The sequence below is a fragment of the Thermobia domestica genome, chromosome 15 (genome assembly GCF_964235325.1).
Source record: "Thermobia domestica chromosome 15, izTheDome1.hap1.1, whole genome shotgun sequence".
Taxonomy (NCBI): domain Eukaryota; kingdom Metazoa; phylum Arthropoda; class Insecta; order Zygentoma; family Lepismatidae; genus Thermobia; species Thermobia domestica.
The window spans coordinates 191,345,051-191,368,203 of NC_137468.1; the positions used below are offsets into that span (position 1 = coordinate 191,345,051).

At 37.2% G+C, this 23,153-nt stretch overlaps 1 protein-coding gene across 1 annotated transcript in view; it reads left to right on the forward strand.

Moving 5' to 3' along the window:
• LOC145671425 (uncharacterized) overlaps positions 1-23,153 on the forward strand; it is a 97,835-nt gene that overhangs the window by 13,851 nt on the left and 60,831 nt on the right. The window contains exon 3 of the mRNA XM_081740598.1: positions 22,842-23,001. Within this exon, the coding sequence (XP_081596724.1) occupies positions 22,842-23,001 (160 nt within the window). The remainder of the gene's footprint in view (positions 1-22,841; positions 23,002-23,153) is intronic.

The window sequence follows — 23,153 nt, forward strand, 5'->3', positions numbered from 1 at the left end:
TTACCCATATAGGCATGCAAGATTACACATGTAAATTTTCATCCCTCTACGGTATGTGAAAGTGAGTTAGGGTAAAATTTTCTCGCGCACCTCTCGTAAGCCAGCAAATTTCAAAGAAATCACACATATGCAAATTACTCAGAAACTATTGAATTGCAACCCCTGGTACATATAGGTGAAAATGTTCCAAAATACGTGTAGAATACCCTTGCAAGGAATGCATCGAATTACCAGTCACCCTGTAGATATATATATATATATATATATATATATATACTTTGGAGCTTGTGGCAGATTTCAAAAATTTTTCCCACCTTTAGTTTTCAAGATATGAGATTGAGATATTTTGAACACGCAATGTCTACACTTCTAACTGTTTTGCATATTCTTTTGAGATCTTTACGTCAACCCGAACCCGAGCCCAAGGAGCTCAAAAAATTTAAAAGTGGGATTTCTTCGAAAATTTTCACGAATTTTCTCTAATTTTCTGTTTCTGGTGTATCATATAGGCATGTGAGTGGTACTCTTTGAAAGGTTGCTTTATTCTAAATAATGAGGTATGAACCATGATCCAAGGACAAGTAGTTTTATTTTAGGAAATTTTTACATCACGTCATATATATATATATATATACCAATCTTATATATAATATTGGCCACCTTGAGGTTTTCAACAAAGTTTCCTGCTCTTAGTTTTCAAAATATCACTTTGAAATTGGGCACATGTATTGTATACGTAACTACTTGTTTTTCCAGTGATTTTGAGATTCCTACGTCAACCCAGGCCCGGGCGAGAGGGGCGCAAAATTTTTGAAAAAAGTTATTTCCGAAAAAACTTTAAATATATATATATATATATATATATATATATCTGGGGCTGAGCCGTAAACTTTTTGGCCGAAATTGAGTTATCGTATTTTTTCTTACATTAGTAAGAGGAACACTAGGAAAGTTTTGAGATATGGACAACTGGAACGCAGGAAGTGAACAATTTTTCCGTCTATAAAAATCGACTTAATTCAACAAAATATTGTCTTGAAATCACTCTTTCGCTTCTCCTGTGAAATTAATATTTTATGACCTATACTACTTTACTTCTCAGTCCCAGATATATATATATATATATATATATATATATATATCGGGTGTTGCAAAATAAGTGTTACAACCCTTGGGAGGTGACTCCTGCCATTGAGACAAGAAAAGAAGTTCTCTTGAACTTTCGGCTATCGGACATAGTTTCGGATTTACAAGGTGCCGAAAGTGTGGGAAAATGACTTTCGGACGCCAATAGTTCGGAAACTATCCAACATAAACAGGGCGGGCAAAAAATTCACTGAAGAAGTCATACCTGCTGTATTGAATTTTATATGTTTCACAATTCCACCATGCACGCGCAAGGGATTCCCCAAAGGAACGTAGGGAGTCCCGGATAAACTGCCAAATGAAAATTGGTCTAAATGGATATGAATTGATGGGGTTTCTACAGGGTTTTCCCAAGTGGGCCCAGCCCGAAAAAACCCGGTGGGTTTTTTCGGGTTGGACCCACCTGAAAAAACCCAGTTTAAAACCCACCTGGGTTTTTGACCAATTTCTTAGTATATTATTGATACAACTAAGGTGACCACATTGTAAGTGATTTTTATCAGATTTTAGACTTTCCCTGAGCAAATTAGAGGCTTTTACGTTAAGGTATACAACAACATTCAACATACGACCTTCATAAAGTTCTGAATGCACTGAATGAATTAAAAAAAAAATTACCTTAGCTTGAGATAGTTATAGAACAAATTAATGTATGGATTATGCTGAAAGCCTATTTGAAGTACAAAAAGCAATTTTGTACTTAAAAAATATTTTCCGTGAATAGTGTGCTCGTCCACTCGGTGACACCGAGGGACGTTATCACTCATACGTTTGACGGGTTTAAGGTCATAGGTGCCGGTACTAATAGTACATATATAAATACATTAGTAAAACTATTAGTATTATTTCTTACCTTTGATGTAAAACACAAGTTTCTTCAACTAAAATTTGGTTTTCCAACAATACCAGTTTAGTTCAGTCATTTGTTGCTACTCTTCAAATAATTATTCTGTAGAATCAACATCAGCAACAGCGTAAAAATTCTTTTCAAATTTAAGAAGCTTAATGTTCGGGGTTCCGAAGACTATGTAACGCTTACTATTTCAAGTGCTGAGTTCAAATTTCCGTACTAGTGGAAGTTTTGATGTACACGCCGTGAAAGAAGTGCTCGGGAAATTAAACGCAGAAGGATCGGAAATGAATACTTCAACAATAAAACTATTTTACGCTTAAGCCTGCCATACGTCCCGTTTTTGGGCCCGTGTGTCCCGCGTCCCCGTAAATTTAGTCGGGACAGGGAAATGTCCCGTTTTTTAAACTCCGTTCCATTTCTGCTATCAATATCAGCTTATTCGAAAAGTAAAAAAAAAAAAAAAAAAAATCTGACATTGGCTGGAAATCCTCTAATTAGTGAATGAATAATACGCTGTTGCATGTAACAGTTTCGAGGAAGTTATTACACCACCCTGTTCGACTTGATAGCGAGCGAAATTTGCAATGCTACTTTTTCCAGTGCACTTTATGGGAACTCGGATACTCTCCAAAACATTAAAAAAAAAAAAAAAAAAAAAAAAAAAAAAAAAAAAAAAAAAAAAAAAAAAGTGGCTTTGAGTGTTTCTACATTTACAAACACAGGGAAGATGACTGACCTTTTCTCCAGCAACACATTAGATAAGTTAACAAGAATTATAATCTTTTTCAGAGGCTAGGGCATAGAATTTGCTTTGGTCCAGGTCTTAGAGAAATGTAAGTCTGGTCCTGACAATTACACACGACACAAGGAGAAAAATCAGCTTTTCATCAGATTAAACTGACGAACGTAATTTTGGCAAATACAGCCATGTAAATAAATATTGCTAAACGCGCGAAAAATATTGAATGTAGATAGTACTACTGATTTAAATAATTTGCATATTGTTTTCCTGTAAAGCATTTTTATAGCACATCTTAAGTTTTTAAGCATCTTCAGTCCGTACGATTAATTGCAGGGTACGAACAGAGAAAAGCAGCTACTGCTTAGTGAACTTTCGCCTATTATATTCTTGACAAGAAAATTAAATAAAATGAAATCTCTTAGTTTTAGTCTCACGGTTATGCCTGCTATGCTCAAGGTGACGGTGATGATGAGAAATGAATGAAATGACGAAATGAAGAAAGTGGGAGGAAACGTGAGAATCCAAAGAAAACCCACGCACAAGGTGTTTGTCCACCACAATCTCACTTGACGCGAGCTGGTATCGAACTAGAAACCCCATTCTCTACCACTGAGCCACCGCGGTCTATTATACTTTTGTTCATAACCAGACTATAGTTCATTGCATTGTGTTGGAAAGTTGAGGGGAGGGGGGTGAGAATCTGAGATGTCCCGTATTCTCATGGAGAAAATATGGTAGGTTTATTTACATTGGAAGATGTTAATTTCATATAAAACATTTTAAAACATTGATTTATTTCATACAGCATGAATTGTATCTTTGTTTTAAATTAATAGACCCTTTTGGTATTTATATTTGGCGAACGTCAGTCAGGCTTCTGGATGACTTGATCTACATTTGTTCGTTTGTCTGCCGAGCTCCTTCCTGGCTATGCGGTTAGTGTATGCGTCTTCGGCGTCGGACCCGGGTTTGCTGCCCGGAGGGAGCTCATATGGTTCGGATTCCACGTTAATCAGTAGGTCCCGTCTCATATAGCCTCGCTGCTGAAAGGGACGTTAAACACAAAATCAACTCAATTCGTTTCTCTGCCTCTGCTACACACACTACAGGATGCAACTATCGGTCTTTTAAGTTAAAATGTTCAGAGTACAAGGACGAGACATTGTAAATATCCTGTATAGATTTTGGCGGCATACCAACGTAAAATATCAAAATGGCGGCTATTTTTTCAAACCAGCGAGTATCCACGCTACGAAGCGCAATTTTCAGTCTTTTAAGTTGAAATTTTGACGGTGGAAGCACGAGATATGCTAAATTTGCTGTATAGATTTTCTCGGCGATCGAATGTAAAATTTCAAAATGGCGGCCATTTTTTTCAAAACAGCAGTGAGTAGAAAATTGTTTCAAGTTGAGACAATGACAATGTTGAAATATAAATCACATTTTAACACTTTTACCCCAAAGACATTGAAATATTTCGAAAAAACCCGAAAATACCCGAAAAAACCCATATGGGCCCAGGTGGGTTGGGCTTTTTCAAAAAAGCCCGGGTTTTTTCAAACCCTAGGTTTCTACCAGGTAACAATAATTCGTTTGTATTAAGTCCATATCTAAAACAAATCCAAAATGGCGGATACATTTATGCCTGTTGTGTGTGGTTGCATAATCACCAGGTACATATGCTGGCCAACAGTGACGTTCTGAGTATTAAGTGTAGCGAATTTGTACTCAAATGCTCTAGAAATACATTTGGAGTGTCGGTAGAGCACAACAGATGAAGCAGGGAAACAGTTAACAAAAAATGTCCAGAAATGCACTTATACTAAGTAAACGAGAGTTCAAAGCGTCGGAAATATAAGGAATAGCATCAAGAACATGAAAGGCATTGCCAATTCACCAATAATATTCCATCAATCCGATACTATGATCTGTACGGTTGCATAGCGATAAGGATGCAACAACTGAGGCCAAGTTGAAATTGTGCAAGGGGACACAAAGAAACTGGGTAAACTAAATGAATGTCAGTAGTGGGATCGCATGATCGATATTGAAATGTGCCAAATGTGTGTATTGATATCAACATGTAGCTAATGGACAAATGTCAACATGTCCCACTACTGCTGGGACACGGTCCAACGTGCAAAAACTAGGAAAATAACGTTGTACATTCTGCTATTACATCTGGTGCACTTTTTGGTAGAACGTAACTAGAACACGATTGTATCAATGTCCCTCTTTGGGACATTGTCCCACAGTCGACACATATGAAAAGAAATCTCTTAATCTATGGTTCAAATTCTGCTAGAGCGTAAAAATAACAAACTTGTATCATGTCCCACGTCTTCTGAGACATGACATGCTCGAAATATAGGGAAATATCTCCAGAAATTCGTATCTTACACAACAGTGCACATGCCAAGACAAAGACGAAAATGAATCAATTTAGAACATGTAACACTACTGCTGGAATACCATACATATGGAAAATAAAACGACATGAGAAATAGGAAGAAACATCTTAAAGGTCTGATTATTTACAACTGTGCAGTAGAAATAACAAAATGAAACACACAAGCATGTCGGGATGCTGTACAAGAGCGCTTGCCAAACAAAGTGGGTACTCCTCAAAGAAATGAATACAGAGAAAGTGAGGCTCCCTCGAAGCCTTAGGGTGGTCGCAGTTTCCAATCTTACTGGGAGCCCACGTCCTTAGATTCAAGACCCGAGTAGTTATTTTCCTATTTTTCGCACGTGGGACGGTGTCCCAGTAGTAGTGGGATATGTTGACAGTTGTTCATTAGCTACATATCGATATCAACACACACATTCGCCACATTTCAATATCGATCGTGTGATCCCACTAGTAACATTCATTTAGTTTATCCAGTTGCTTAGTAAGTCCCCTTGCACAATTTCAACTTGGCCTCAGTTGTTGCATACTTATTGGTATGCAATGGGGGCGCGGTGTCTCAGTGGTAGAGCGTTCAGCTCCGGTGCTTGGGGTCCTTGGTTCGATCCCAGCTTCCGCCGTGTGAACTTTGAGGTGGACAGAAACCGTGCTCGTGGGTTTTTCTGGGGTTCTCCCGTTTCCTCCCACTTTCTTGATTCCACCATTTCATTCATCTCTCATCATCACCGTCTCCTTTAGCCTAACCGGTATAACTGTGGGACGTAAAACTTAAAGATTTCATTTCATTTCTTATTGATATGCAACCTTGCGCATCATATTGCATCGGTTTGAGGGAATTTTATTGCTGAATTGGCAATGAAGGTGTCCGTCATTTTGTATGTGTTCCAGATATCGACTTAATACAAACGAATTATTGTTACCTGGTAGAAACCCCATCAATTCATATCCATTTAGACCAATTTTCATTTGGTAGTTTACCCGGGACTCCCTACGTTCCTTTGGGGAATCCCTTGCGCGTGCATGGTAGAATTGTGAAACATGCAAAATTCAATACAGCAGGTATGACTTCTTCAGTGAATTTTTTGCCCGCCCTGTTTATGTTGGATAGTTTCCGAACTATTGGCGTCCGAAAGTCATTTTCCCACACTTTCGGCACCTTGTAGATCCGAAACTATGTCCGATAGCCGAAAGTTCAAGAGAACTTTTTTTCTTGTCTCAATGGCAGGAGTCACCTCCCAAGGGTTGTAACACTTATTTTGCAACACCCGATATATATATATATATATATATATATATATATATATATATATATATATATAATATTTATTTATTTATTTCCCGTTTCATATATATGGTACGGGCAAGCGAGGGCACCGTTAGAAAGGTTACTGTACTGTGAAAAAAAAACGAAGTATGAACCTTAATCCTACGATAAATAGAAATTAAGGAGTACCTGCTTGACTGAATGTCTAAAATTTACCTCGAAAGGCCAGAATCGTATAAAGGTTTAACCTATCAGTTGCCGACAAACATTATCTATACGCAAACTCGTGGGAAGGATAGGTACACAAGGATTCAGGAGTAAAAAGAAAATCTTGCTTTCTGGGTTGTTGAATAAAGAGGTGTGTCTGCTGTGATTCCCACTACGGTTGAGCTTTAACAATAATTTATTGATACTGAATTAAAAGAAACTACTGTTAATGTATCTTATCTCTTCATTCGTCAAGGTCAACTGAATGTTGATTCAGTTAATCAAACTGAGCGGACAAAGTGTTGTTGTTCGGTTAAACTGAAAGCCCTATTGTATCGATTGAGATAAAACAGCCACGCATATAGAACGACGGAAAACGGATGTTTTAGACGTGGGAAAAGTACGCATTAGATGTGCATGATGGTGGCGTAAGGTTATTATTGGCGTTGAACAGAGAGAGAAAAAAAAATTGTTGAAACAGGAGACATACCGTTCAGTAGCCCTCAATGAGCGGAATAAAATGATATTGATACATCTGAATCTTCATACGTGATTTTCGAGAAAATTTAAACAAGTTTTTCTGTAAACCTATGCATTGATGTTTGGCGATAATCACGCCATCTATTGAGATGAAACTGATACTCCAGCATATTCGAATAAGTTTTCATTATGGCACTAACAAGATGACCGTACATAGTCTGATTAATGAGATATAACCCATGATTAACTCTTAATGAGAGGTAATCCAAAATTATGAATAACTTTGAATAACTTCAAAATCTACAAAATTTTTATATTTGTAACTGAATAGCTTTTGAACCACTCGACCGATCTCGATAAATTTTCGGGGGGGGGGGGTGGCTCAGTGGTAGAGCGTTCACCTCCGGTGCTTGGGGTCCCTGGTTGGATCCCAGCTCGCGCCGTGTGGATTTTGTGGTGGACAAACACCGTGCTCGTGGGTTTTCTCGGGGTTCTCACTTTCTTCATTCCACCATTTCACTCATTTCTCATCATCACCGTCTCCTTTAGCCTAATCGGCATAAGCGTGAGACGTTAAACTTAGATTTCATTTCAATTTTTTTCGATCAAATTTTTGAACTAGATGAGGTTCGGGCCTGAGATGTTTATCATCATTTCACTGTGATGATGCAACTTAGGGGAGGGGGATATGAAGAATTATTACAAATGATTCATTGTTTTTTGTGTGAATATATTTCAGCAAGTATTACATACAAAATAATGATTGATACATCATTTGAAAAAGCACATTTTCAAGTTTCTTACACATCATTACAAATGGTCTCTGTACGCTTCTCGTGTTACATGACACACATCTATGTGATAGTCAAACTCTCCACTGTTGTGGTCGCCCGGAGCTTTTTCTTTTACATAGGCAGCCTGTGTCCTTAAACTGTCGATACCATCGCAAAATGCTTTGGTTCGTTGGTGGTTGTATGTTGTACTGTTTTCGGGCCGTACTCTGCACGGTGGTGACGGATTGTGTCTCAACACACTCCATCACACACAATTCTTTCTGTTGATTATTCGTCATTTTGCAAACTGATATCACCATGCCACCTTGTGAGTCTCAACGGAACCTGCAATAACACAAACAAAACTTTAATGTATGCTCTTTCCATTGGTTATTAGTACAATAGGTGGACATTATATATTTGGAGCTATAAGACTTTAAAACCTGATGAATCTTTTGTAATAATCATATATATATAGGGACGGATCCAGGATATGATCAAGGGAGGGGCTAAACCATAGTTTACCGTTTTATCCAGTGTAAAGCAGGATTGAAGCCCATTTTATCCAGTGTATATCTGAGTGTCAAGGGGGTGCTATACCGGTACGTGACGTTTGGGCCCCGCCGTTTGGGCACTGGACGTTTGGGCGCGAAGCCATTTGGGCGCCAGACGTTTGGGCGCGAGTTAAATTAAAAAGTCATTATGTTAGGCGCTGAGTACTAAGTTTGAATCAAGATATCACAAGGTGTCTACTGTAGTGGAAGTCCTTGAATTATACTGATTTTTGTTTCACATACTAGAAATACTGGAATTTCACAATTCTAGAACTGAATTAACAATTAAATTTTGTAAATTTAAGTTTCAACTAAAGTTAAGTGTGCTTTTTATTTGATAACTTTTCAAGCCAAAGGTAAGTAGACCAGACTAAATATGATTGATTGCATTACACACATAGTGACCCTATTCCATTAAAAAAACTTAAAGCAGGCCTTCTACTGTAGTTATGCAATAAGTGTGAATGTCAAACACATTTCTAGTGGCTAAATGACCAATATATGTAACTATTATTTTTCACTTTGAAATCGTTCTTTTTTTTCCTTTCGCCACTTTCTTTAATGCAGATTAAATGCTTACAGTGGGACGAAAAAAAGTGTGTTAAGTTTTGATTTTTATATTGGAATGTTAATAAAAAAAAAGTGATACCAGAAATACAGCATACTGCAGTTCCTAAACTCAATGTCTTAGACACCCAGTATTAACATCTTTCCCTCAACTCGATTAGGATTTAGGATTTTTAGATTTCTGGACTCTCGGCATCTAAAGCCATTTAGCCCGTCACGTTTGAGGGAGCACACTATCCGGGGAAAGGGAAGAAAGAAAGGATTGGGGAAGGGAGAAGGCAACCTGGACCTATAAATTAGGTACCACCCCGGCATTTGCCTGGCGTGAATGAGGAAAACCCAAGAAAATCTCATTCAGGGTGGCTGGCCTGAAAGAGAGTTATACACTTTTTCGACCGAGTGCCCCCAACGGGAATCGAACCCGGGACCGCTCGCACGGAAAGCGAGAGCGTTAGCGCCTACGCTACGCGGGGCCACTTCTCTTAACTCGAGTGCGCGGAAATCTTTTATTGGTAGTTCTTTATTGGACTTAAGGGAGAGAAGAGTTTGGCAAACGTAATACGAAAGAAAACAAATGTTAACATTCATAAGTATGTAATTACTAACTTAAAAAAAAATCAAAAATTAAATCAATATGTTTTCATTAACATTAAGAAAATTATTAACAGTTCGTCTGATTTTTTCATTTCCTAGCTTTCTTATATAATACAAAAACTAGATCAGAAGTACAAGAATCGTGAACAAGCGAAAAATCTATCCATGACGAGGTTAGGCAACAAATACCACAAACGCATTAAACTATTTAATTTAGATGAATAAATAAGATAGAGATGGAAAATATAGAGATAAATGAGGTGAGATAAAGATAGAAGTGTAGGAAATGTATATATATCTTGATTCGCGCTTATTTTTCAGTGCCTAGCTTACTTTATATGTCGTAAATTGTGATTTTTACTATGTACACCTTGTCTCAAAAAGGTTGAGCGCATTCTTTATTGGTATTTTGAGGCAAAAATTTTCTAAGTCCAGCTTCGGGTATCTTCGGGAAAAAGTAAGCCAGGTTCGAACCTCCAAGCCAGCCTTTGCAATCGGGAAAAAGTTTGCAGATGTGTTTTTCTTCTTTTAAATATAATAAGACTTGTTACCAAGTGTTTAAAAAAGCAACATTGATTGAAATACTTAATGATACAATATTTCGAAACCTTTTTTTTTTTTAATGTTAGCACATGCTTGTTTGTCATTTAGCTCTCCATACGTAATGGAACATTTAAATACGTTAAGGAATCTTTCCATATGTAAAAGAATGCTCAAAGTTAAGAAATAGAACATAATTATCGCCTGAGTACTAAAATAAAAGTCAAAGTAGAACAGAAACAGCGTTTGTAATGGATATGAATGTCATAATTATCTTGAGATCCGTTATGCCTCGCTAGAAGGTTGTGTTAGCTCATTGGTAAGCTGTCGGATTTTAAATCATAAGGTTAAGGGTTCGAATCCCGTCTAGGCTAATCCTTTTTTTAAAATTATATTTTCCGCAATGCATGAAAAATTATATAAAATAATTACATTAGAATACATAAGTTGTGTATATATAACATAATCATTGCAGAACATAGTAATTATTATGTTTAAAATATAACATCTGAGATAATTTTCACAGTAGGTCGGTATTATATATGAGGATGTAAATACAAGTTAGGAAAATCATTTAATAGCAATAAATAAGTTATGTAGTGTATTTATTTGCATCTATTTGTCATACAGATGTAACTTCTCAATATTCTCATTACAGCATGTCATTTACATTCGTGAAATACAATATATTCCTACGGATATAGAAAGTGTATAAACAGAGTATCCAAAGTCGTATCCTGCTTCAAGATACATAACTTTTCCCGATCCCCTTAACGTCACGGGAAGAAACAAATTCTCTTTAGAACGGAATGTCGTTACTTAGAGTCTCATTCGAATACGTTGAATATGCTTTTGTATATTCATCTCTCTCTCTCTCTCTCTCTCTCTCTCTCTCTCTCTCTTTCGCTTTGTTTATGTGTGTGTGTATGTGTGTTGCGGAATATCCCAAGTTGAATACAACATTTGCCAAGTATATGAGGATCATTGTCATCGAATACCAGAAATTGAAAATCGTATTTCTTCAGATTGGGTTTGCGTGTTCATGTTAGCTCACTGGTAGAGTACGGACTTGCCAATAAAGAGGTCTTGAGTTCAAAGCCTACAGATAATTATCATTCTTTTGTTGGTAGGATTGCACAGAAATCGGATACAAGGAGTGGTTTACTTCTAGAAATATTTTCAGAAGCGTTTAGGTAGCCCTGAAAAGGGCTGTTTTCGGGAGTTAAGGCTGGGACATTAATATTGTGTCCAAGACCCTTCTGAATTTATTACACGCTCCATTCTTCTGGGCATGGAATCTATTACATGGGTGACAAATCTATCTCCTTCCCCTACCTCCAGCCATGCTTCGGAAACAAGATGCCACAGGTCATCCTGAGTTCTTGGTGGATCTGCCTCAGGTCAACTTTCCCTTAGAGTACGCTTCACTTCTGCCCACATATTTTCCATGAGATTGAGGTCTGCTCCACGAGCGGCCAGTCGATTAAATCAATCTCAGGATGCCCTGCGAACCATTCCTGAATCACACGGGAAGTATGTATTGGCGACTGGTATTGCTGGAACTGAATTACACCATCAGGCTGAAATACTCGTACAGATAGCACCATGATATTACTGATAATGTCTAAGTACTGAGCATTGTCCAGATGTCCTTCAATTCTATGAAGCTGTCCTGCTCCGCGACTGGAAATCCAACCCCAACATAAAATAGATACATGGCCACTGCGATTGCAAGCAGCCACATATCCATGGTCATATCGGGTGCCTCTCGGACGATACACAAAACGGCGTCCCTCCTTTGATGTTGTGAATATGGATTCATCTGAGAAAACTACGTTTTCCCAATTGAGACCCACATTCGCCTGTGCAAACGCGAGACGGTAAATTTTGTGGTCGCCTGAGAGTTTTTCCTTCACGGCAGCAACACGGCCACGTAACCCAGCATGACGAAGCCTTCGCAGAGCTGTATGCTTACTACCAGGAAAGAGAGAAACTTCCCTTAGCTGTCTAGACGTCCTTAGTGGGTCTAACCGGGCTTCGTTTACTAATCTCGCATCTTGGGCTTCGGTTGACACATGCGGACGACCAGGAGATCGTAAATTATCAGTCTGACCTGTAGCACCATATTTCCGAATCCATCGCCTTCCTGTAGAGGCCGGGACACCTACTCGCCTGCTAGCTGCAGTTGCAGAATAACCTTCCAACTCCCATAAAGTAATTACTGCTGTACGTCTATCCATAGTTACCAATGTTCTGAGCTGTGAGAAGGAAGCAATAGGTAAAAGCTAGTACCTGACGTGTGATTGGTTACTTGCACGACACGCCTATTGTGGGGAACAGCGTTGCCAGATCTAGCATAATGATGCTAGATCTAGCATAATTTGCATGTCTCTAGCATCTAGCATCTTGCTTTTAGCATCCTGCCCAAATCTAGCACAATTTCAGCAAGTTTATCAAAAAGCCGTAAAACCTGAAGATGAGAAAGAAGTTGGTCGTGGGAAGAAAAAGAACGGCAGAAATGTATCCTCTTCCATTGATTCATACAGTCGGTAAACCATACAGGCAGTCTTATTTTTCGAAGTAAGTTCGAAACGTCTTTGGGCTTTTTTTGTGGCTCCACCCAGGGTTTTCTAATCCTTTAACTCCGACGCATGGGCGGAGCTATGGGGGCCATTCTCCCCCCAACTTTTTGACAACTTCACCATCTTTATTTCTGACTTCATGATCATATTTATTCCTGAAATGACAGCTCCGAGACCGACCAAAAATCTTCCCCCCCCCCCCAGCAGACGATTCCCAACTCCGCTTATGCTGCGAAGTAATTTTCTTTCAAAATATGTAAACAAAAACTTTGCATTCATTTATACGACATATACGCCATTGAATCTGGCAACGACTGCATTAATTTAGTTGAGTTAAAATTTTGGTGCGTGAAGTATTGAGTTCTATCCATGCATTCTTGCTCTCTGTGTATTTTAAGTTACGTTATCGTATCTCAACTTCGTTTTTTTAAACTCCTGAATTAGTAATTATGAGGATCTAGCATAATTTGACCGAATCTAGCATAAGTTCGATCAGGTTTTGGAATAATTCCGAGCTGTGAGTCTGGCAACGCTGGTGGGGAACGACTTGGTCAACGACTCGCGAAAGAAATCTGAAAATGGTGCGCCGTAATAATAATATTAAAAACAGTTTTTATAAAGGAATATTAATACATACGAAAAGCTGTTTAAAGAATGAATTGTTATACTGACTTTACACGTATGAAAACATATACCATATACCAAACAGATTGAGCGATATGATGATAGCTGTTTTGAGACAAACACTTTCGAAGTCCAACTTCGGGTATCTTCGGAAAACAGTAAACTAAAGCTGCTGGTTCGAACCTCCAAAGCCAACCTTAGTAATTGGGAAACGATGTACAGATATGTTTTTCCTTCTGTTAAATATAATAAGACATGTTCAAATGGTATTAAGTGTAGAAAAAAGTAACATTGAAATACTTAATGATACAATATTTCGAGACTATGTATTCACACTCTCGTTTCGTCATTGTGATTTCCATACGGAAAAGAGCATTTACGTATGAGCTCAGTTATATTTCAGAAGCAGCTTCCGAAAAGCGGTCATATTAGCTCAGTGGTACACCACCGAGCGCTTAAATCGTGAGTTCGATACCCGTTCAGGTGAAATTCTTTTATGATATTTTACTTTCCTCAATGCATGAAAATTATGTAAAATAGTTACATTACAATTCATCAGTTGTATATATCAGTTGAATATATATATTCATATCATCAGTTGTATATATCAGTTGAATATATATATTCATATCATTTCACGACATAAGTAATTCTTATCTTTAAAATATAACATCTGAGGTATTGACAGAACGTCGGTGTGTTATGTGTGAATATTGAATACAAATTTAAAAAATCGTGTAATAGCAATAAATAAATTATGTAATGTATTTATTTGCAGCTACTTTCATCGCAGATAACTTCTCAATATTCGCATTACAGCATTTAGGTAGAGCATTTCGAAAATCGGATCGTGGTCCAAGACAAAAAACTAGCTAGCCCCAAACTGTCACGCAAGAAATTCGCGAATCGCAAAAGTAAAGTGAAGAGATTGAGAGCGGCAATTCCTTAATCGCTCTCTCTCAACTCTCTCTTATCTGCATTTATACACATAAAAGTGTATGTATGTATGTTCCAACATAACTCATGCATGCCTAGAGCAGGGTTTCTCAACCTGGGAGTCGCGGCCCCTAGGGGATCGCGAAGATAGGCGGAAGAGATAAATATAGTTAGAATCTAATACCAGAAATTATTTTTAAATATTATTTTTAATTTTGTTCTGATAAGCATACTTTTATTTTTTATACACACTGTAAAGAACAATAAAAAATAAGTCTACTGAACATTTTCAAAGGGTGTAGAATTCGTGTTACTATTCGGTTCAAAGTCTCTTGTCGTCGCGAATTCTGTCGAGAAATTTGAAGCTTAAAATATACAAAACGATAATCATGCCTGTTGTTCTGTATGGTTGCGAAACATGGTCGCTTACTCTGAGGGAAGAACATAGACTGAAAGTATTTGAGAACAAGATCCTTAGACGAATATTCGGACCCAAGAGGAACGGGAATGGGGAATGGCGGAAACTTCATAACGAGGAACTACATAATTTATACGGTTTACCCAACATTGTTAGGGTCGCCAAGTCTAGAAGGCTTAGGTGGGCAGGTCATGTAGCTAGAATGGAAGAAAGTAGAAACGCTTTCAAAATCTTGACTGGAAGACCAATCGGAAAACGACCATTAGGAAGACCTAGGCGCAGATGGGAGGACAATATTAAGATGGATCTCGCTGAGATAAGAATACAAAGTAGAAGCTGGATCCAATTGGCTAAGGATAGAAGTCAGTGTAGAGCTTTTGTGAACGCGGCATTGAACCTCCGGGTTCCATAGGCCATAGAGTTAGTTAGTTAGTAGAGTTGTTTAAAAATGAATTTAAATCAAAGAGGTATGATATAAAACTAATGAGAACTGTATATAGAAATACTAGAAAAATACACATGCAACAAAACCTGCACATTGAAATACAATTAAAGTTAAAACCTAATGAGATACCTAAGCATGGTGTAATTTCACTAGTGCAGCAATGTCCGGTTCAATCTTCATGACGAACATTATCAAACCATTTTCAACTGATAAGCGATTTCTTATCTTTGTTTTTATGTTTACCATAAAAAAAACACACTTTCGCACAAGTACGATATAGCAAATGGAATTATTACTTTTAAAGCAGCAATCCCCAGACCAGGATATTCTTCTCTCCTCATCAGGCAGAACTTGTCCAAGTCTTCGTTACAAAAAACCAGTTGCAAAGACTTGTAGCATGATCATTCTATTATTTGGTCAAGAAGTTGTGGGCTTAGATCGGATACGTTAATGGCCTCTTCAATGAAGGAGTTTAACATCCATCTTGAACCAGCACCTTCGTCATTGGGAATATAGATATTACAGTTACTGTATCCACTGTCAGTGCGGGGCGCCGAAAAAAGGGGCCACACATTTCGGAGGAAGTGTGTTACTCATGTTAGGAAAGTACATGTGCACATGTGTAAAATAGAAGGAAAAACGTAATAAAATGTGCTCAAAATTAAGGAAAGGTAGGGCTTATTTTGAAAATGTTATTGAGCTTCGTGCCAACCATGGTGGTGCTTCGTAGCTAGTCTGTCGACGTCACTCATATATACGGTGACATCGTACTATACTCTCGCCCCGGGCACTGATTTTCCATGGCACTGTTCACTATAAACAAAAAAATGGATTCTACTATTATAGAAATAGGTATGTTAAAAATCTCACACAAGCTTATTATAAAACAAATTATAAAAGGGTCGCTGGCAAGAGCGTGTGATAAAAGGGGATCGTGATAGGAATTAGATTGAGAACCACTGGTCTAGAGTAATTTTAACCACATTTCTTATAGTTTCAAAAAGATTGCTGTCGGGTTACCTATGGTGAATGGGAGGGGGATACATATAAAAGATTGCTAGAAAATGATCGATATTAGATTCATAGTTTTCGGGGTCGCTTAGATAAATAGTGAGACTTTCAATTTCGCTTAACTCCGATTAAGCTCTCATTAGTAGAGATGGGCACGAACGACTTTTCTTTGAAACTCGACTCGACTCGAAACAGACATCTTTGAGGTCTACTCTTGGACTCGGCGCGAAAAATATCTTCCAACTCGACTCGGATTAGAGTCAAGTCGAACCAAAACGAGCCAAATCCTGTGTGTAGTCCTACCTAGACAATACATAGACAATATTTATTCTATCATCAATTATACTACTGTTACTACAAATAATAATAATAATAATAATAATAATAATAATAATAATAATAATAATAATAATAATAATAATTATTATTATTATTATTATTATTATTATTATTATTATTATTATTATTATTATTATGACAACACCGTGTACAAACATGAACAATAGATGGTTAGTAAAGGAATATTAAAAGCTAGTTGACTGCCGACGTCGGTAGTCATGAACTCTACAAGGCAAAGATATCGTTCATTACTCTAAGCTGTAAGCGTCGGTGGACTACAGATGGTCAACTATTGACCTCTCGCCAGAAATTGGTGGCCCCGCAGCGACGATCCGTGGTGGCCCAAGTTCCATTTTGAAAACTTTACCACCAGCAGCAGAGACGCGATGAAACGCCAACGAACCACAAAATTACTCTCCCAAAATATGTCAAAATGCCTATATGTGTGATTTGTTTATATTTAGGTGAATCAAAAAAACACAAAACAAATACCCGGGGTGGACGCAAACTATCAATATTACGATTACTAGGCACGTGTTCTCCTGACTTCCCCACGGAAACGATCATAAAAGGCTTGGTTGTTGAAGGATAAATCATTGACGTCTTAATTTAGCCAATCAGACAAACCCCTACATTTCGAGTTCTAGAAGGTGATACCGTGAACCGTTTCAGATTTATTGCTTCCTGGTGGAGTACTATCCATGAGCAAAATTTGAGCATAATAGCCGACATGCATCTTCGGTGCCTCTTATCTTTAGTACAATTTTAACCAGAGATGGTGTGGGTCAATGAAAATTTGATCCACGACCCACCATGACCCACTATCACCCACCACCCAAATGCCCCATTGGCCCACTCTGACCCATCAACCATCGTGATCCACTCTGACCCACCACCAACTATGAACCACTCTGAACCATTGCGACCAACTCCGACCCACCAAAACCCATCGACATCAACTCTGACCGATGGCCCACGTCCTCCTCTCCATTGACTAAAGAGGTTACACTTGTAATAAAACAAGACTGTGAAATTATCACTTATCGGAGTTTGAATTTCTACCGTCAATGGCTCAAGCACCTCTCTGTTACAATACTGGTGGGTCTGACCTTTACGATATATAATGGCAAAGTGTTTCTCATCTTCCAAATTAAAATGAATTTAAATTTATCATATATAATTATTTCTTTGTTGCCTTACAGACACATTTCAGTAGAAAATAGGGTGAAATTTGAAAGTTTCAAATCAAGGAAAAGTAGACCAACGTAAAAAAAAAAAAAAAAAAAAAAAAGAGAGAGAGAGAGAGAGAGAGAGAGAAACTAATTTTCTATATAATTAAGCATGCCGTACTAATTGAAAATGCCCATGTTACAAATTTTATGGCCATTTTTCTCTAACTTTATGGCTTGATTGCCTTATGCTCGGAACGCTCCATACATTAAACACCAGCTTCAGCAATTATAAATAGAAAGCAGTGGGTATAAAATTCAAAAAGAACTTTAGTATGCATTACTCAATTTGTTTCTCAACTAATATCAATCGTTTTCGATTATTTTTACAAATCAACCCACTACCAATTTCCAATATATAGAAAATGCACCCCCGTCCCCCCGCCCATAAAAGATAATTTTAAAAAATGCCAGGACATATTTTCTTTATTTTTAATAAAGAGTTATATGTTGAATTTCAGCTCTCAGTTGAACGGCTTGTAAGATACTAAATTTTTCGCAAAAATTCGGACTTCTACTCCCCCTAAGGATATGTATTATAATGAAAGTGACACGCGTATGGTAACTTCCCAGTTGGGAATGGAGCCTGATTATATACCAAACGTCAATTCATTTGACTTTGCAATTTGACCGTGATGATTACGCAGACATAGTTACTTTCAATTTTTTATGATACATATCCTTATTTCATATGTTACAGATGATTCAAAAATATTTTTTCAAGCAGTTAGCTCCTCTAGAATCTCACAGGCTGCATCCCAAAATCCAACTCCTACTATCCTATGACAATCCAAAAGTGACTGAACTTTTTTTTATTAGGAACAAATGACAAAAGAAAAATGGAGATCTTGAAAGTAAAATGTAGAAAAGCTCGGTGCCCCCAATAACTACATATTTCTCCACCCCTTCATCCCGAACTTAAAAATAAAACTTAATTCGAATATGGTTAATTAGTGAATTTATCACAGTTAAATTCCACTCACTACATGCTACAGCTACAACTATGTAACAAAAAATAACAACTGTGAAACATGTTCTGAATTACTATTAGATTTCTTACGCTATTATTAAACATATTAGAATAGTAAAAGAGGATTGTTCGTGAAATAGTATATTTGCTCTTGATTTATAACTTTTTCATACGGAAAAAATTAAAATATTGTTCAAGTTTTAAACTTTGCACTCTGCAAATATGTTGCCCTCTAGGCAATGGGACTAATGTGAAATATGGACTAATGTGGACTAATGGGAAATGCTGCACTGTTAGCGGCGCTGAAAACTTACGATTCGATTCTAATATCGAATGATTTCGATATCTTTATGTCGCTACGTAACCACCCTGGGTGCTAATGGAAGCTTAATTGGACTTGAATTGAAAGTAGAACTATTCACCTAAGCGACCACGAAACTATAGATTCGATACTAATATCGACCCGTTTCTAGCATTTTTGATATGTATCCCGACAGTACTCTTTTTCCAGACTGTAAGAAATATAGTTAAAATTGCTCTAGATATATCAGAATTATGTTGAAATACACACATAAATCCACTTTTATATTCTGTATAAATAGAGAGTGAGCGAGCGAGCGAGCGAGCGAGAGAGGCCGACTCAAGGCATCACCACCTCCACATTGCAAAAGCATATATCAGGAATTGAATTGAAAATCTATGTAAAGACTTTCTGCTGTGGCATGCTTCATAAGGACAATTCCAGTCTGCTCACGTGACCTTTGGGGTTCATGAATTTTTTTTGCGAGCGTTCCGACTTTGGATTCTCTGTTTATACCTTCTGTTTATGCATCGAATAACTTTTCAAGAACATAAATGACATTCTGTATTATGAATGTTGAGGATTACCCTCTATATGACAAATAGCTGCAAATAAATACACTACATGATTTATTTATTGCTATTGAACGAGTTTCTTAACTTGTATTTACATCCTCATATATAATACCGACCTACTGTGAAAATTATCTCAGATGTTATATTTAAAACATAATAATTACTATGTTCTGCAATGATTATGTTATATATACACAACTTATGTATTCTAATGTAATTATTTTATATAATTTTTCATGCATTGCGGAAAATATAATTTAAAAAAAAGGATTAGCCTAGACGGGATTCGAACCCTCAACCTTATGATTTGAAATCCGACAGCTTACCAATGAGCTAACACAACCTTCTAGCGAGGCATAACGGATCTCAAGATAATTATGACATTCATATCCATTACAAACGCTTTTTCTGTTCTACTTTGACTTTTATTTTAGTACTCAGGCGATAATTATGTTCTATTTCTTAACTTTGAGCATTCTTTTACATATGGAAAGATTCCTTAACGTATTTAAATGTTCCATTACGTATGGAGAGCTAAATGACAAACAAGCATGTGCTAACATTAAAAAAAAAAAAAGGTTTCGAAATATTGTATCATTAAGTATTTCAATCAATGTTGCTTTTTTAAACACTTGGTAACAAGTCTTATTATATTTAAAAGAAGAAAAACACATCTGCAAACTTTTTCCCGATTGCAAAGGCTGGCTTGGAGGTTCGAACCTGGCTTACTTTTTCCCGAAGATACCCGAAGCTGGACTTAGAAAATTATTGCCTCAAAACACCAGTAAAGAATGCGCTCAACCTTTTTGAGACAAGGTGTACCTCGCGCCCAAATGTCCGGCGCCCAAACGGCAGTGCCGAAACGTCCGCGTCCAAATGGTGGCGCCCAAACGTCCTGTCCCGTGCTATACCCTTCCTTGGATCCGCTACTATATATATATATATATATATATATATAGTATGTGCGTGTGTGTATGTGTGCATTTATGTATGTATATAAATGATCCAAAATGACCGTTATTAGTGCCGAGTCCATAGTTTCCGGACTCGCTGATACGAACAGTGACACTTCCGATGCCGTTTAAATCCAGATTCAGTCCAGCAACTTGCGGGAAGGGGAGAAGAATAGATATACAGGGTGGTAGGTAACTCCACCTACAAACTTTGGGAGGTGATTCCTTATATGAAAGAAAGAAAAAAGTTCTTATAAACAGAGATTGAAAAACGTCTCATTTCAGAGTTATGAACCGCCGAAAACTCGAAAAATCATGTTTCGATACGCTTTGCCTTGGAAACTATAGGACCTATAACAAGCAGTTTAAGGAATTACAAAGGAACTAGTATGCAAACTATCTAAATATTCATGTTTTACCATCCTCCGTTATCGGCGAAACGAACTGTAAAAAGGAAATTGAGGTACAGGGATACTCCTTTGAGTACTAATAACGCGTTCGTTTCGCCGATAACAGAGGATGGTAAAACATGGATATTTAGATAGTTTGCATACTAGTTCCTGTATAATTCCTTAAACCGTTTGGAATCGGTCCTGTAGTTTTTAAGGCAGAGCGTTTCGAAACGTGAATTTTCGGCGGTTCATAACTCTGAAAGGAGACGTTTTTCGTCCCATGTTTATTAGAACCTTTTTCTTTCATTTCATATAAGGAATCACCTCCCAAAGTTTGTTGGTGGAGTTACCTACCACCCTGTATATATATATATACCATATATAAATGATCGAAAATGACCGATATGAGAGAGTGCTTCAATAACAGTGAAAAGTAACTGGCTAACGGATCATATTACAAATTTTTCTTATTTTTTTAACCTACCGAACGTGATAATTGACGCTAGTAGTATACTAAAATTCGAAAGTGGTACAAATTTCCTACTATTTCCAGCTTCAGTGTTACTTTCCCCAGAGCAAAAACGGTAAGAGGTATCGAGCAGCGGTTCTCCGTAATCAATTCATCATCTCCAGAATAGGTTTTGCTGCCATTAACATTCTACTTAAACCGGAAGTGGTTCAAAAACAGTAGTAAATAACGTCAAGCTGTTTTTTGAATGAATTCAGTGTATTAAGAAAAGAATCCATCATCTTGTACATTTCTCTTTTGGGACCGGAAATAGTAGAAATTTACTACGTAACGGATTTTATCTCTTACTATCTCTCTATTGCATCCGGAAGTTATACTGTAGATTTGTTTCAATCTCATAGTTCATTTCGCATAGTTGGAAGTCTACCGTAGTTTCATCATACTTGATATACGGGGTGGCCCAAAAGTAGGTATACAGTATCGTATTGATCAGCTCATTGCATTCTATACCATTTCTTATTATTATCCATGTTTCTTTATTATTTATTCTTAATGTGTTCTTACCTACATCTTAAGCTCGGAAGAGCCGAAACAAATACACCCACAAACTAGAACGTTATACTTAATCAATGCAGGGGTGTATACCTACTTTTGGGGCCACCCTGTATATACAGGGTGGACTATCTACCTTGATACGCCCATGTAAATTTTAAAATAATAGAGAAAGGTAGGAGAAATTACAATATAATGACTTCTTTTAGGAAGACTAGCTGAACGTGCGCTATTTACACAGCGCACAGTTCTAATATGACCGTAAATCTCCTTCCCACTTCTCACTATATCTGTGCAAGTCCCTTTACATACACAAGTAAAGGACAGGAAGACTCTCCAAGGGAGGGAATTGCCATAGATAAACATATAGATGTAGTATTTTAATATGTAGAATGTTGGGGTGACTTTGTGGGGAACTTGGATAAGTGATAGATGATACCAAATGCAAATATTTTTTCTTATAATTCCATATTCGAGTACGCCTCATTGTGGGTCCATAAGCCTTCGAAGTTGACAGCTTACAATAGGTTTTGTCATTCAGATTAATGCAAAGCACCTGAGATGTCAATCAACCTGCAATACGTATCTCCTCTACTGGTTGTTCACAAGGGTATCAACCTTAACGTCCTAGTGACAATATTAAACTAATAGGGCCAAAATGACGCTTAAAATGTGGAATAGAAAAATAATGTTCTTTGAAAATTTGAATGAGAACTGGCAAATCTAAATAAAATTTGGAATCGACTAGCGAAAACGGTACGTTTCTAGCACTTGTAGTTTTCGACATCTCATTGTCGAAAAGATTGACCACAAACATACAAATGTAGCATTTTAATATATAGATGTTGCTTTCTTCAGTAATTTGATCTCTAGTTTAAGTCTTTTAAGATGTAATCATTACCATTTTTCTTTTAGAGACGAACTTGCAGAAATGTGACGAACGCAGAATGGATTTTCCTGGCCGTGGTAATTATCTCATTAACATTGTCTTTGGGGTTCACAACTTACCGTTTATGTACTTTGTCGACGACTTCAAGTGATTACACGTACGCTATACTGCTTCTTGTAAACTTAGGTAAGTTTTAACCTCTCTCGTTGTTGAATTTCTTATACTTGATTTAGTAATTATTATGATTGAGATTATTTTTAAAACTTTTAAAATAAGTATGATTTTATGCTTTAAACATGTTAAACTATAACCTAAAATATAACAATGAAAAAAAAAAA